The sequence below is a fragment of the Corvus kubaryi genome, unplaced genomic scaffold (assembly GCF_017639235.1).
Source record: "Corvus kubaryi isolate FWS band 111438036 unplaced genomic scaffold, C.kubaryi_AGA036_p1.0 138, whole genome shotgun sequence".
Classification (NCBI taxonomy): domain Eukaryota; kingdom Metazoa; phylum Chordata; class Aves; order Passeriformes; family Corvidae; genus Corvus; species Corvus kubaryi.
In genome coordinates, this window is record NW_024580672.1 from 20,025,868 (window position 1) to 20,042,394 (window position 16,527).

Sequence of the window (16,527 nt, forward strand, 5' to 3'; positions counted from 1 at the left end):
TGCTCATGTAAAAATAATTTTATTTTGGAATTACAGCAATTACTTGGTGATTGCCTAGGTATTAAGACATCTCAAAGAGGAGTAGTTATTCTAAACTAAATAAAAAGGGCCCAAAACTTTATCTAAACTAATCAAATTGAATATTGGAAAAGAATGAGGAAGTTTAACACCAGCAAATACAACAAGGCGAGTGTAAAGGCTCAGATGTAGGTAATGACTATGGAAGTTTGTGACCTTTAAACTTCTATTTTATACCATATATAAAGACTTGGCCTTTTAGTCTTCCCCCATTCAATTTCTCAATGTCTCACAGAATTTCCACTCTTTCTGTTTTGATTTTTTTTCTTGAAGAACCAAAGCACATCAGGACATGAATTCCTTGGCCTGAAAGCTCAGAATCCCACAGAGAAAAGCCAGCGTGTACTTACGACCAGAGGGAGTTTCTTCCCTGTGTGATGACTCCAGTGAATTTTGTCAGCCTTCGAGCATCTACTTCAATCCACTGGTAGGGGTCATTTCTTCCTGCACACCAAGCACCATCATAAAAATCATTTTCGTTAACACCTGCCTGAAAAGAAGGCAAAGCTGACCATAAATCAGAGCTAGGAAACTGAAGGTCTTTCATGGGAAAAAGAAAGGAACACATCACTCATCCCACTCACTCCTCTGGCACCACTTTGAGACCCTTGAGGCCCTCACCAAAATATTTCCTTACTCAAAGCGGGGCAGGAAATTCTGGGAAGTTCCTTTGAAAACTAAGAATGCTTTTGTATAAATTTAAGTCAGAAAAGATAAACAGAGCTTCAGTCTGATCACCTGTCTGTGCCTGTGGCCTGATAGAGCCTTTATCCAGAACAAATTAGCCACATGGTCTGCAGAGCTTTGACATTTCTAAAAAGCCAGCTCCAGCCCATGTAAATAATGGTCGGTGATTAGACAATCCCATTTTCCCTGGAAGCAGCAGAGTAGAGTGGAGGGCATAAGGAAACAGTAACACAACTTCCCACCAGGACCAGAATTATTAATTTTCATAGCTAGGGTGGCAAAGGTTAAAAATTCAGGAATGTCTGGCTGTTCCCCAACTTGAGTACAAATCTGTATCCCAATTTCTGCTGGGAAACCCACCACAAACAGCCTTCCCAGCATTTTCAAAGAAATAGCTGAAGGTATTTTGGGTAAGCTGTTTTCCTAATAAATCTGAACTAGAATTTAATGAAACATAGCATCTGAAGCCCTCAGAGATTTACTTTCCTTCTAAAACCCAGGAAATGTTTGGCACCCAGCTGGATACTGCCATAAACAGCACAGAAGCTTTGCCATGTGGTCCTCTGAGGCTACATGTGTTTTTGTGGAATTTCATCTGTGGTGTATGTGGATTTACCATCACCATCCATGCAATTCCAAGAATGGATATTGCTAAATATTTCCCAAATGAACATGAAGAGGTTTACAGACTGTTTCTACCCAAATGGGCATTGGGTGGCTCTAACTCAGAGAGGATGCAGTGGTTAATCCCTTTTCCCAGTGTGAGCCTGATGGGATCTGAAGGAAGTGCTGCAAAACACAGGACACTGATTCAATTCCTAAACCTTCTCATTTTCTCAGGTATTCAGATCTGAGATAAGGCAGCCTAAAAGTTATTTGTATTCCTCCATCTAGCAAAATCAAATTAAGCCACCTACTCCTATGCATTAGGTCTGATACTTTAAGGGGAAGTTTGTATAGAAGTCAAAGAAAAAAACACAGAGAAAAAGCCTTTTAACAATGGGAGATAAATTCTTCAGGGAGAGCAGAACAATGGGAAAACATGAGAATATAAACATGGTCACTGACCTGAGTTATAACCCTTTGCAAGAAAAGGTTTCAATGCAATTTAAAATACGATGGAATTTGAAGTAGCCTCAGGCTTTAAAAACCAACGCTTGCCAGGAAGTGTTAAGATCTACAGAGCACCTTGAACCAGCATCCTGCTAATCCCCTTCACACCGGGGAAATTCCACCAGTTCCTGCTGAACAAGTCCCCCCATCTCCCAATCCCTGGTCCGTATTCAAGCTGAGGGTGTTTCCCATGGGTGTGATGCATATCAGGGAGCAGAGCTCTCCTCCACATTACAATGAGAAGAGGAAAGCAGAAGGAAAAAGTGCTTATTAAAAAAACCCCTCCCACCTAGGTTACAAACATGAGTATCCATGGTTTCAACTGGGCCTAAATAAAGTTAAGTTGCACATAAAATATGGGGAGTTTAGTTATCCACAGCTTAAAATACTCTGGCCTTAAATAGGGGCAAAGATACCATAAAAAGAAAAAAAAAGAAAGAAAAGGAGAAACCATGCTGCTAGTCCTTCCTGCTCTCTTATTTTCTGATATCAGCTTCTCTGAAGGTAAAAAAATGATTTTTACAGGTAAAAAGAAGCAGGTGTCTGAGTCTAATCAGCACAGAATACTACTTGAAAAAGGGGACTTCAATCAAGGAGCCCTTTCTAGAAATGTTTCTGAAGGAAAAAAAATCAAGAAATCTGTGCTACAATTTCTCCTCTCAAGCTTCAAGTCTATATTTTTTTCTGAAGGTGCTTAATTTGCCCTATGGCCACCTCAAAAAACTGTTTCAATAAAATAAATAAACTTATAAACTCAAGCAAATATTTAGTAATTAGAATTCCTATTAAATTTCTTTGGGAAAATGATCATTCCTGAGAGGTGGGTACAGTTATCACCAAGTATTCTATCAAATAACCCAGATCAAGATACTTTTCCTCAGCAAGGTGTTTACTTGAACTTAAAAAAATCCATACTGAATTACTGGAAAGAATAGATTCAAGTTATGTCATGGATACTTAAATTATCTTCATAAGCAAGAGACTGAAGGAGCTAACAAAAACTGGAAGCCAGGGCAAAGTCTTGAGCAAATCCTTTTTCCCTTCACAGAATATTCAAGAATAACTCCAAGTCTAACCCAGTTTGTGTTTCATTTGCAGCCAAATGCAAAAATGTTTCTCAATATGCAGTATCTTATGAAAAAAATACCTTTTGGATAGAGGAAGAGAGACTTTGTTCTGTCACTCACAAAGAAGTTATTCCCAAGTGTGAAAGTTGAAAATTGTAATTCAGCTGAACCAAATCAGCTGCTTGTTGTGTATCCAGAAAATAAGATGAAGGTTACAATTACTTTACAAATAATGTGACTTTGGATTTTAATTCATGTTTCTCTTGCAAATTAGATGTTTGCAAGGCAGAATAAAAACTTGCTCACATTACCACTGTTTTAAAAGACTTTTTCTATAATGAGGAGAGAGATGATACTACCAAAATGATTCAAATAAAGAAAGAAATTCCAGTCTTCTGCCAGAAATCAGCTGGAACAGCAGTAAAAATACACCAAATATCAAACCACCTCTACTTAAAATCTTTTCCATTCCCAGCAAGATGATCAAAAAAATTATTTTACCATAGGAAGTTTGGGAGGGGAAAAAAAAAAGCATTACTCATCACAGGTATTTATAGCAACCACTGCCAGTAGGGAAGAACTAAAACACACGGGCTGCAAGTGGATCTTCAGTAGTTTTGTCTTTTCCTGGAGATTTGATTATGCAGCTTTTCAAAAGGAACCAGACAGACCCGAGAAGGAAATCATGGAATCATGGAATGGTTTGGGTTGGAAGAGACCTTAAAGATCATCCTGTTCTACCCCGTGCCACGGGCAGGGACACCTCCCACTGTCCCAGGCTGCTCCAAGCCCCATCCAACCCGGCCTTGGGCACTGCCAGGGATCCAGGGGCAGCCCCAGCTGCTCTGGGCACCCTGTGCCAGGGCCTGCCCACCCTCCCAGGGAACAATTCCTTCCCAATCTCCCATCCAGCCCTGCCCTCTGGCAGTTTGAAGCCATTCCCTGTGTGCTGTCCCTCCATCCCTTGTCCCAAGTCCCTCTGCAGCTCTCTTGGAACCTCTTTAGGCTCTGGGAGGTCTCCTTTTTACACAAATACCTGTGTTTGCAGACACGGGATTGCTTTACTTGGTTAATCTTCAATGTTTGGATTTCCCTAACAAGGAAAATGAGGAAGGGGAAGAAACATAGTTTGACTAATTATTCACGTTTCAACCACTCTTAATTATCGTATAAGTGACAAATATTAATTAATTTGATCCCCGAAGGCAGAGAGCCTCAATTAATATTATTTTATGCTATGATTTCTCTTGATGATGTTAAATTACTACTGGTTGTGCCACTATTGCAGTTGCAGCTAGATCTCCAGAATATGGGGCTTTGCTAACACGGCTTCTGCCCTTGAGAAACACCACCTTAATCCCCATATTCAGGCAGGACTGGCATCAAAATCAGGTCCCACACAATGCAAGGGCACAAGAGAAGTAGATCCTACAAGGTCTGATCCAATTTTAAGCCAGTCCTTCTTTGGAATAAAGCACACACCAACTGATTGATTTCATGTGCTTCAGATAATCTAAACAGGAAAAAGGAAAAAACCAAAACAAACCTTCAAAAGCTTTGGAAAAACTTAATTATTCTGCAAATTCCCTGTGAATTGAGGCAGTGCCAGTTACCTGGGGAGAGCCCTGAGCTCCTCAGCTGACTTCACATCAGATGATGAGGTTGGGCAGAGAGAGGATTTTGTATTATTTCGGGGGGGAACATCACAGTCCCATGAACATTGTGACAGCTCTGTGTTGATATCCAGATCACTGGACAAAGCAGCAGCCCATAAAATTGCTTGTCACCACTCCCACAGCATAACATGTTCACAGAATTCCAGAGGCACATCAGTGTTACCGAGCTGGGCCAAGTGTTTTCCTTCTTGTTCAGTTCTGAACAGCAGGAAAACACAGCAGCTTAAATCCCAGTGCCTTTTGCCTTTGCCCAGCGTGCTGCAACCTCCTGTGCTGAGCAGCAAAGAGAAATCACCAGGGAGCTCATTACCCACCTGGCACATCAGCCACCTGCAGTACCTGTCCCTGCTTAGAAGCAAATTCGCTCTAAATATGAAATTCAGAAGCCCTCATGCAGAGTAAAACGAAGCCCTGAAACCCCAGTGAGAGGGTGACTGAATCCCCAGTGGCAGGGACCTGCAGGTTCTAGGTTTGGAAAAGTTTTAGTCCTGTTCATTTTTAATGAAGCCCAAAGAAAACTGTAAAGAAACATAAAGGCAAGCCCAATTTCTTTCTAACAGCGCCAGCCATGGCAGCAACCCTAAGTGGTCAGGGGGGTTAGGGAATTTCTCTATCTATAGTTTCAGTAGGGATAAAAAGCTTTGGATCACACTTGGTCTAATCCAAGCTTTGGGAAATTTCAGGAAGAGCTGAGTGGCATTTTGCTTCTGCTTTGCTTCCCAGTAAAGGCTGTGCCCTTGGCTTCTCTGGAGACTAAATGTAGAGGAAACATCAGCCACAGGTAACACTCTATTTATTATATATATATTATATATTTATTTATTATCTCTCTATTTATTTTAACACAGTACTGGTGACGACAGGACTGGATGGACTCCTGGTCTAAACCAGTGTGGTCTTGTGGTTAAATAAATTGAATTTCAACAGCAGCATGAAAAATAAGTAGCCACAACCAACGGAGAGGTTTGCATCGCAGTCCTTGGTTTTATGCCATTATATAAACAAGAGTGTTATAAAATAATTAAACGTTCCTCCAGAACCCCCCTGAATATCATCTGCATCCTGTTTTTGTGATCATGAGAGGTTTTTTTCCTAGCAGAAAATATCAAGTGAAGAAGTAAACTACCTCAGTGGGATCTCAGAAGCCAATAAATATGAAGGCTCCAGGTGAGACCTCACCTTGCACACACCCTCCTGTACGTGCACACCAGATTGGAAAGGAAGAGCCCATTCCCACTCCCCAGCTGGCTTTTCCAAAGTGGTTTCCTGAGCTTTCTGACCAACTTTAATACATTAAAACAAACACTGAAATAAACCCAGGAGGGGTATGCAGGTATTTTTCCCAGAGAGAAGCTCAGAGAGCTGTGTGTGCAGAGGCACAGTGGGATTTTAACCAAGGGTCATCCCTCTTCCAGTGGGAGCCATGTGGAATGGCACTGCTGATCAGAGCTCATCCCTCCCAGTCCCAGCCTTAGCCCCCATGAATATCAAACCCCTTCAGCTGGAGACTAAAACAAATGGAGGCATCTAATAGTAATAGATAACAAACTAAATAAACTTCAGAGAACATTCACTGCTGGCTCGGTGCTAATATCCTGTTTATGGCTTTAAATGTTGCGCTTTATCATGCAAAGTAGCATTTTTAGTCTGGACAGACTGTAATTCAGAGAACAGCACTAACAAGAAAGTGGGAAACAGAAACACGAGAAATGGCAAAATGGAATTTGGTCCTGCAAAGCTCCTAAACACATTTTTAATCTTAAATAAAAGAAGCTAGACAAGATTGTATGTTAGAGAGTCCTGAACTGAAGCATTTTTTGGATAGTATAATCACTGCTTCTGAAAAAACTGCCTTAGGGAAAGGGTTTCACTTGAAACCACCCTTTCAATTAACCATTGTCATTAATTACATGCAAACAACAAAGAAAACGAAACTTGCTGTGAGAGCTTCCTTGCAGGCTGATTCTGAAGGGAGCTGGGATGATTTCCTGGAGCTGGGAAGGGAGCTGCCTCCACCTGTGCTTGCTCACAGAGGTCTGTCTGGATTTGCACACCAACTTTGGAGATTTTCCACGAACCCAAAGGTTATCCATCAAACCTACTCACTTCTACAGTGCCAGTGTTTCCCCTTCATTTGCATTACATGAGCTGACAAAGCAGTCAGAACCAATAACTATCCACTGGTTCTCTTTATTCAGCAGCACAACCTGGAGCCATGCTCCCACTTAGGGGAAAAATTGATGTTACCTGAATATTGAGCCTTCCTCGGTGGGCCCCGAGGCCGTAGCGCTTCGCTGTGGAGGCATGGAGCTGGAAGTCAGTAATTTTTAATGTCTCTAGACCAAGTGGAGGGCAATCTACAAAACAAAAGATTGATTAAATTTTAATTAAACAGGAAAAACAACAAAAAAAACCCCACAACAACAAAACAACACAAAACAAACAAGTATTCAAAGTTTCTGGATTTTGGCAGCGCCAAGCTGGCCGGGGTCCTCCCTGGGATAAACGAGCACAGCAGTGCTGAGGTCAATGAGAAATGGCAGCTCTCGGAAAATCAATGAGGCAACACAGATTTACACCGTTTTCAGGGGCTCAGAGAGTTATTACTGCTTACTCTGTGCCTCAGTTTTTCACTGATATGCACAGTATTTCCTGTCAAGTGCTTTTCAGTACAAAACACTACTGAAACGCCCTTTTATTTTTCTTTTTGGTGTTTTCTTTTCCATCACTTGCTTGGATTTTTTTCTCCCTCCCTGTACTCGTTCCAAGCTACTGTATGAAGTTATGCTTCTAATTAAAATCTGTTCTGGAAACTTCACTCAGAGTCCCTCCCGGTGCACAATAGCATCTGTTACAGAGGTCTGGGAGCCCGAGAGCTGAGCTCTGCAGAGGTGGTGATTAAGCACAAACGGAGCAATTTTGAACCAAGGACCACGTCTTTAAGCCCCAAATTCTTCACATCCTTGAGGACAGAAAAGCAAATGCCATTACTTTAGCAAACCAGTGCTTGGAGCTCTGGCTTTGGAAGATAAGAGGCTGGGAAAATTCTGTTTCGTGATTAGCAGAAAAATGTTTGGCTTTTTAATCCCTCACCAAAATGTCATGAGGTTATCAAAGTATGAAAGAATCATTTATGTTGGGAAAGCCCTCAAAAATCATCAAGTCCAACCATTCCCTCAGCACTGCCACGTTCACCACTGCTGTCCCCAAGGGCCACATCCACACCTCTGTTAAATCCCTCCGGGGATGGGGACTCCACCACCGCCCTGGGCAGTGAGAATGTACCTGACAATCTCATCCTGGTTGTATTTAGCTTTCAGGTGCAGTTTTGCATTGTTAGGCACAAACTTGCAAGACATGAGATTTCCCAAACTCCTCCTTAGTTCACAACAAACTAAAATCCTTCTGGAAAAATGTTACATGCTGTCAATTCAGGCTGCTATTGCTTCGTTCATCCTTAGGAGCGTTCTCACACAAATCCAGGGCCAAATGCCTCCTTCAGAGGTAGTAAAGACAAATGCTAAAAATGAATGCATTTTCTAAAGCACCAACAGTGATCTCAGTCTTACATAAAAGCTAAAATGTAGACAGTTCCTCATTTCAAAGAGCTTTCGATTCAATTATCCAAAACAGAGAAGAGACAGGATGTACAAGGAAAGCCAGAGGAAGGAATAGCTGGGAGGATTTTGGTTTCATTGTCTGATTGTTTTAATTGCATTTCCTTATAGAGTGTTGCATCTTTCATCATACTCCAACTGGAAGAAGTCTCAGGCTCTGACAGATCTCCGCTGGGAGTAAATTGCATAGCTGGGAGCTGCCTGCCTTTTTTTAACAAGTTTGGTCCTCAGGAGAGGTTTGGAAATCAATCTCATGGTGCAATCCTGAGAATGGTTTTGCACTTTGGTGCATTTTCCTCTGTGAACAATCTCAACATTCCCTGCACTCAAAAGTTACCCAGAACGACCTGTGCCAGGTCTGAGCTGAAAATAAAGGCAAGCTGAAAATAAAAGCAAGCTGCTTTTGCATGTTTGGTCCGTAAAATATCATGTAATTCAATGTTTGTGCTGCACCTACCAAAGCCAAGGGGAAATCTACAGGTACTGCTGGGAGTTATAAAATAGAAGGTGAAAAGTCTCTGTTTCACATCCTGTTCTCTGCTACCAAACTGCAGCAAAGGTTTGTGGAGCTACCCCAGGTGTCACATCCCAGCTCCATAGGATGCACAGGCACAGTCCCTATCCACCCCTGCTCTCTGCTGTGCAAAACCCTATTTTGATGAAAGCTGTATGAAATGGGCTATTTTTGAGCCTGGCAGCTGCCTGTCAGAGTGGGCTGGGGTTCCCTGCAGTGACATTCACCTGCCCATGCAGGTATGAGAAGAAGATTTGGTTTTATTCAGAATGAAATGTTATTAATTCACTATAAAGCTGCAAAATTCCTGGGTTGCCTGTGGATTTAGGCTGCAAGGTGGGTATTTCCAGGCTGAAAAATTCCCTGAGTGTTTTGGTGTTTATCTCTGTTTCTAGAGAAACTGAAGCTCAGTAACAGACAGAAAACATTCATACGGATCTCAGAGAAAGGCACTTGACTGCTCTTTATTTTTCAAAGATGAATTACTTGTGTTGTCTATGAATGCATCAGATTACCAGGCCAATATTAGGAAATGCTCAGTTTAGCAGGAGCTGTTAATGAAACCAAGGCTGTGTGAGCAGGCAGGGACTGCAACAGGCAGAACAGGTAACTCTGGCAGAAACTCTGCAATGCATTGTTCACAACACTCTGTCCTTTCCCAGTCTGCTCAAGCCTTACAATATTCCAGGTGAAATCATGAGGATCTTTACCACCAATTCAAGAGTATCCTGGAATTTATTTTTTACAGTTATCCTATATATATTAATATATTAATATATATTAATATTCTAATATATCCTATATATTAAGAGGAGAACACCTGCTTTCTCTAGACTTTAAGCTGTGACTTCACTAACTCACCAAATCAAATCAACTTTTTATCTCTTATATTGGGAAGAAAAAACTTGAATATTTTGCTCCAACACTTGATTGAAAATTAATGAAAATAATTTCCTCCTCTTTCTCCAGTGGACATCCTGAGCTGGGAGCAGAGCAACAGGATTTGCATTCCAAGACCTTTAGCTGTTTCCATCTGTGTAACTCTGCATGGGGATGGTATTCTTGGAATCATCAAGACTATTGTTTGCAACAGCTTAGATGTATGGAATTTGTGCAGTTTTCCACTAGAGAAGACCTTTGATTTTGGTTTAACTAAAATGATGTCTTCTATTTTTAGCCATAATATTTGAATATTAATACTTTAGGAATATTCATGTTTTCCACATGCTTATGGATTCCAACACCAATAAAGGGAGGAAAAGAGGAGCATGCAGACCAAAACAACAATTTGTAATGCGCAGAGATGGTGGCGACAAACTTTTCAGTATGGCCTCTTCTGATTAACTCTAATTTACTCATTATAATTCAAAAAATCCACCTGAAGTTGCCATTTCACGACTGAAAAATAAAAAAATCCTGAGTCATGCTGTGAATTTAATTTTGGATAAATTATTTTGTTGGGGTGTGTGTTCCCTGCTTCTTAAAGCTACTGCAGATAACCAGGACAACCTAGTTTTGAAAAACATACAGGAAAAGAAGCTGATTTATGGCATTCATAAAAACTTTACTTTTTAAAGTATTGTTTTAATATATTTTATTTAACTTGAAGAAATCTTTCATGTAGCAATGAAAATTGCCACCCAGTCAGTAAGACTGTCTTAACAATTTTGTACTCTCTATGCCAGTTGGATAAAACCTTGGGGAAGCTACAGAAATTGGACAGCAGGAACGATCAGAGATTGTGTGAATCGATTGCATAATGGATTCAGCTGGAAATGACCCAGTTATTTGGTTGTTTCTTTAACCAGCTGAAAATTTCATCATTATAAAACACAGGGAATTCAGCTGTGGCTTTGAGAGACATGGAAATACACATCCTATGTACATAAGAACTTACTAACGAAATGCACCTACAGCATTTCTGGTTCAGAGATGAAAAGCAAACATTAAGTTTGCAGGTTCAGGGAAGAGGCTGCTGTGGACATTTGCTCTTCCTGGCCCATATCCAACCATGATTTTACTTGTGATTTGCAGCCATGGATAGGTATTCACTTTAGAAACAATAATAAGATGTCTGGATCAAATCAATTAATTCCAGGCTGAGAAAAGACACAAAGCTTGGATTCAGACTTAATAACATTTGTCTGTGGAAGTGTGTTCTTGTGAGGTTTTCATTCCAGAACAGCTTTCCTACAGCAATGCTAAATGGCCACATTTCAGTGTCTGTTATTGTCAATTTTCCTTCTCCCAGGGGGCTGAGTCCCAGCTGAGGGCACCAAGGCAGTTCTGGTAGCTGGGCACCGTGAGAAATCCCCTGTCCCTTAAAATCAGCACGAGAAACACTCAGGAATTATCTCAGCCACCATCTCATCTCTTGAATTTTGAATTTACCTCTTATTTTAGGGTTGCCTATAGCAAGATCAATACCTGGGGGTGCTGCTGAGCTCCCTCCTCAAGCCAGGGGCTCAATTTGCAATCTCAGCATGTGTGGGGATATTTGAAAGCGCTCTCATCCTCATGCTGGCTTTGTCCTATTGCTGCAACAGCTTCCACTGAAGCTCTGGGAAAAACCCCCACCTTTTGCAGAGCCAGCTTGGTTTCCTTCACTCCTGCAGCATAATTACAGCTGCTGTGCTGCAATTTTAGCTGTTCTGTATCACACAACTGTATTAGCAGGGATCCTCAGAAACAGTTCCACAGGATGTACGTATGAGCAGGGCAAGGAAAACACTTGTGTTCATGACTCTTGCCTAAATTATTCATTTATTTTATTTCCTTCTGGTCTAAATAAAGAATACCAGATAAGCCCAGATTGCTTTTATGGCTCTTGTGTCTAATAAAGATGCATTTAGGAAATCATTCTGTCCTCCTCCTTCAGAGGCAAAGCAGACAAACCATCCTTTTCCTTAAGGAGTGCTTTCCATCAATTTTGGAATATGTCCAGTTTTTCAAATGGAAGGGCAGAGAGAAGCATCATGTTTCCTCCTCAGCCCATATTTTAAGAGCCATACCTGTAATCTTCTCCAATTCCTACAAGTCTGTGCTTGTCTAACTCCTGATGAGCAGAGAGATACTGGGACCTGGAAAAGGAGAAATATCAGCTTTGTCTAGTCTGACAATCTCCTATCCCATGGGAAGATACAGGATTCAAGTCTTGTTTAAACAAAACACTCCAACGTGCAGTTAAGATGCAAAACTGTGAAGCTACTGATAGAGCTAAATTAAGCACAGAAATAAGCGTATACTTTGTGAGAATTAAGACTTTAATGCTCATTATACTATTCATACTATTCTTAGGTCTTTATGGTCTTGCATAAAAATTCTTAATGAGGCCAATATCATAAATTTTGCCCTTGCAGCTAAATTTAGAGGTTTTCCTATGAAAAGTTTGGTTGATAATTCATCTTCCAACAGCAGAAACTTTTAATGGGAACCCTGGCAGTCTAATTTCTGTGGCTAAAGTTATGCTTAGGTCACAGGTATGCAAAGTACTTTAATGCTGCAATGCACCTGCAAGGTGAAATAACAGTAAAAGCACATTTCTGATGACTTTCACCTTGCTGAAAATATCTTCTGATTGCTTTTCTGTGATGGACAGCCTTTGTAGGGGCTGAGTTAAACACAATAAAGTTTTCCATTTTCTAAGCAATTTGATATATATATATTATATAAATATTGTATATTTGTTTTTGAGGGCATTGGGGGGGGTGCAAATGCAGTCTCTAAATGTTGCTGTTTTGGTGATGTGATCATGGAAGTGTGAAATTCCCACAGATGTTCATGACTCACACTCTACAGTTGCTATGGCCCAGCTTTTCCCTGGAACTATGTCCATGGATTTCAGTCTCAGTGGTTTTCTGACTCTGCTCATATCTGAAGTATTGCTAACAATTACAAGTGTGCTTTCTGGCCTGAATTCAGGCCCCCAATCACCCTACACCCCAGATCATTTGAAGCAGCATCTCAAGGCAGGTGAAAGTTCCTCGAACACACACATTTTGCTTTTTATTTACTTTTTCTGAAAACCCCATTCCCAGAGCACCACGAGAGCAAAGCAAGGAAAGTGCACTTACAAGGAATCCCCTGCACCGAAGTTAAAATGCTGAATTATAGTCCCAGACCGAAGATCAAATAAAGAATTAAGGAGGTGCCAACATTTCCTATCCTAAGAGCTCATTAATTATTGGTTAATGTTGCCTTGAAGCTGTATATTTTTCTAGGACAACCAACAAATGCTTCTTTGAGGGCTACAACATCAGGGACTTCTCTCAGGAGGAAATATTTATCCCAGCACTGCAACCTACACTCATTCTTATGATTGCTCTTGAAGATTTAAAAACAGATAAAGAATAAATTAAGAATAAAAGAATAAATTATTGGGTTCTTTAGGTCATGTCTGACATGAAACCAAAAGAGGTTCAGAAAATACACTTTTTCATTTTCTTTCCTTATTTTTCACATTTTTGCTCTCTCACAAGCACAGGTTGTGGCTGGCTCGAGATGCAACAAATCATTTAGCAGGAAGAGCTTCTATTATTCCTGGCACAGCTGGAAGCAGGAGTTTCCAGAGTGCCTGGGAGTTTTCTGGCCAAGCCTTCAGACTCAAGAGGCTCATCTAAACTCCAGACATCACATTCATTCCCTGAGCTGCCTTCTCCTGCCACCAGCCTGGCAGAGGATGGGACCTGTGATGTGGCACATGGTACCCTCCCATTTGTACCCACACCTGAAAAGACCTCCTCTTTCTCTACAGAGTATTTAATTTAATCACGCTGAAGAGAACATATTATCTTTAATGGCCAAAAAGAAATCCATTCTGAAAAATATCATATCAGTTCTTAACTTTTTATTATTATTTGACAAAGGCTGGATTCTGTGCTGTTAATTTTAAACTGTCTTCCCTGACTTTTTTCTAAAGCACAGAAAAAACTTTTTTTTGTGGCTAAAGCCACAAAACTGAGTGCAGCCATCAAAAATGAGAACAATCCTCTTTTTTCCAGAGCCAAACAAACAGACTTAGCCAAAAAAATGGAGAACAAAACTGAGACAGACCACTTGCACAATGGCTGGGTATAGGACAAAAATTACCATTAAAAACACATCTTCGTGCCAGAAATAGCTAAAAATACCAGGTCACTGAGGTGTACTGCAAGAGCAAAGATTCTACACTGAGAGCATTAATTGTAGCCATTAAAAATAAACACTGAAACTTGGAATACCATTAACAAGCACAAAACCAAGACAGAAATAACTCTGATCTTAAGATACAACCCCGGCTCAATAAATGAGACATCTTAGAAGTGCTCAAATTTAATCACATTAGCAATCCTACTTGAGTGCATTTTACCAAAAACAGGATAAATATATAAGAAGTTGTATGAGTACAAAACTGGCTCGTGGTGCAATTATTTCCCTCCCCCTCCATGCAGGCTGTAGTAGGAATTTTATAAAGCAGTAAATATATCCAATATATCCATAGTTGGTATGGCACATTCACTGGGCAGGGTGACAGCATGGTCATGAATTTCCTTAAACATACATAAACTGGAAAGTATCCATAACTCCTGGTCCTAGAAATATACATTTACTGGGAGTTCTGGCTGTTTTTTCAGGATTTTGCAGCACAGCCATGCTTTTGGAGCAAAACACGGATTTAAGGTGGCCCAAAGGAAGTATCCAAGTGGGAGGACACAGGAAAGGGGCTGTAAATGCTCCACCCTGAGGATCAGAATTGCTCACCTGGGGCTGAGATACACAAGAACAGCTTCAGAAATCCTCTGGAAATGCCTAATTCCACTGGAATAAATGGCACCACTCTGATATCACCCAGATTTCAGATTCTCACTCTCCTGAGCACACATGTGAAGCCCACACACACAGAGCAGGAAAAACTTGAGAAACTGTGAAGTTCTCATTAGTAGTGACAAGCCATTAAATTTTATCCCTGCTACTACAGTCACCTCCACTCCCAAGTGCTAAATTTGCACTTGAGAAAGGTTGGAATCAGGCACTTCCCAGTCAGTTCCACTTAATGGTATTCAAATTTTAATCCAGTTAAGCTCCAGCACAGACAAAACTGCATTTTTTTTACTTCTCAACAAGGCAGAAAATGAGTTGAAAATGATACTGAAAGAGACGCATTAACTTCCTTTGATGATGTAGCTCAGAGCCTAACATGAGTAAATCATGGATGTGGATAGAATCACTTGGCTCTTCAGCTTTGGGTTTCATAGGCTGTTTTCTACTGGTTGAGCTTTCTGACTCAGTTTAGCTTTCTGATTTAGCTCCTGATGGGAGCCAGAAAACTCCAGAGGCAGGCTGATGAAGTAGCATGAGCTGTGCCTTTAGGCAGCCGAGAGTCATTACTCAGCTGAGAGTCGAGATGTCATCTTTCATATTTTTATGATTAAAACTAAAAATACTCAAATTACCAACAGAATGCAGGCTAGCAGCAGTCTGTATCTGCAGTGAGACCTGGGTGAGTGGTGTAGGATCATCCTTCTGACCTGATCATCAGTCCTCCTCTGCTGCCTTGGGTAAAACTCATCCTTGTCTGTTTGAAATCTTCCCAACAATGTGCTGCTCCTCAGTGGTGACCTTAAAGTTTGAGCACACGGCTGCAAACACAGCTCCATGCACAAACAACACCCTCAAAGATGGCCTGGGACTGCCGAGCCAGCCCTCACCCCTCGGAATTCCCACCCCTTCTCCTCCAGCAGCACTAAGGGGGCATGGCTGGGAGGCAGTGCTCCAGCCCCAGGGTCAGTTTGAGCTGTCACCCTGGTCTCCCTCCCTGCCCAGCCCTCTGCCAGGCTGCACATCTGGGATAAATACTCGACCTACATAAGGAGCCTGTGACAAGAAATACCTCAAACCAATCCAACTCCAAAGGTTTTAAAACCTTTTATAAAGTGTAAGGTCTGAGTTTTATGAAGACCTGGTATGTCTGCTCCAGCAAATTTAGACATTTATACTTTTTTTCCTAGCATCACATCTGTTGTTATTATTGCATGTGAAATAACAAGAGAAATTAATAAACCCAAACACTTCTCATAAGGCATAGAAGTTATCATAGTGCCTGGAGCTCTTGCTCAGAGAGTGATTCCAGAGGAAAGTTGTGTGGTTACAATTAACCTGAACTCAAGCTTTGTACTCCTTCCCAACCCTTAAAAAGGAATCAATTTGTAATTTCTAGAGCAGAGTAAAAAAAAAAAAATTAGTTTGGTTGAGTTGTCTGCTTCTCACTCTTTTTTATTTAACTGATTATTCATTTGGTAGACTGAGCGTTCTTAGATGGACAGCTCTAAGACAGAATTAAAATGTCAGAAGCAACTTATACATTTAGATGCCCAAACAGTGGAACACTGCTTCAGTGAAGGGATGAAAAATTGGCCAGGTGCACACAGAAAATAACCAGAGGTTCTTTGGATGTATCCAGAAGTGCAGAAAAGCAAAAGATTTAGGAACTCATATAACAGAGCTTTCTTCTTCCCTTTAAAGCCCACTATGTCCAAGCTGTTGCACCCTTGAGAAGCACCCTGAGAGCAGAGGATTTAAGAGTTCAAAGCACCAAGAAGCAACATTTCAAAAAATAACTAAACCTCTGAGATCTGAGAAAATCAAATCCAGGCCTGGATTGAAGTGTGACTACTCTCTTTTATTAAAAAAAAAAAGCAAAAAACCAAACCAACAACCAAAAAAACCCACACCCCAACCCAAACCCCAGAAATAAATAAAAAAGGAAAGAGTAGAGGAATTGTAGGGGTTCAGGAGAA

General features: G+C 40.9%; 1 protein-coding gene across 1 annotated transcript in view; it reads right to left on the reverse strand.

Moving 5' to 3' along the window:
- The window catches only part of CPXM2 (carboxypeptidase X, M14 family member 2), a 67,925-nt gene that overhangs the window by 39,481 nt on the left and 11,917 nt on the right, over positions 1 to 16,527 (reverse strand). The window contains exons 2-3 of the mRNA XM_042019530.1: positions 6,869 to 6,978; positions 429 to 568 (exon numbers count right to left, since the gene is read on the reverse strand). Coding sequence (XP_041875464.1) covers positions 429 to 568; positions 6,869 to 6,978 — 250 coding nt within the window. The remainder of the gene's footprint in view (positions 1 to 428; positions 569 to 6,868; positions 6,979 to 16,527) is intronic.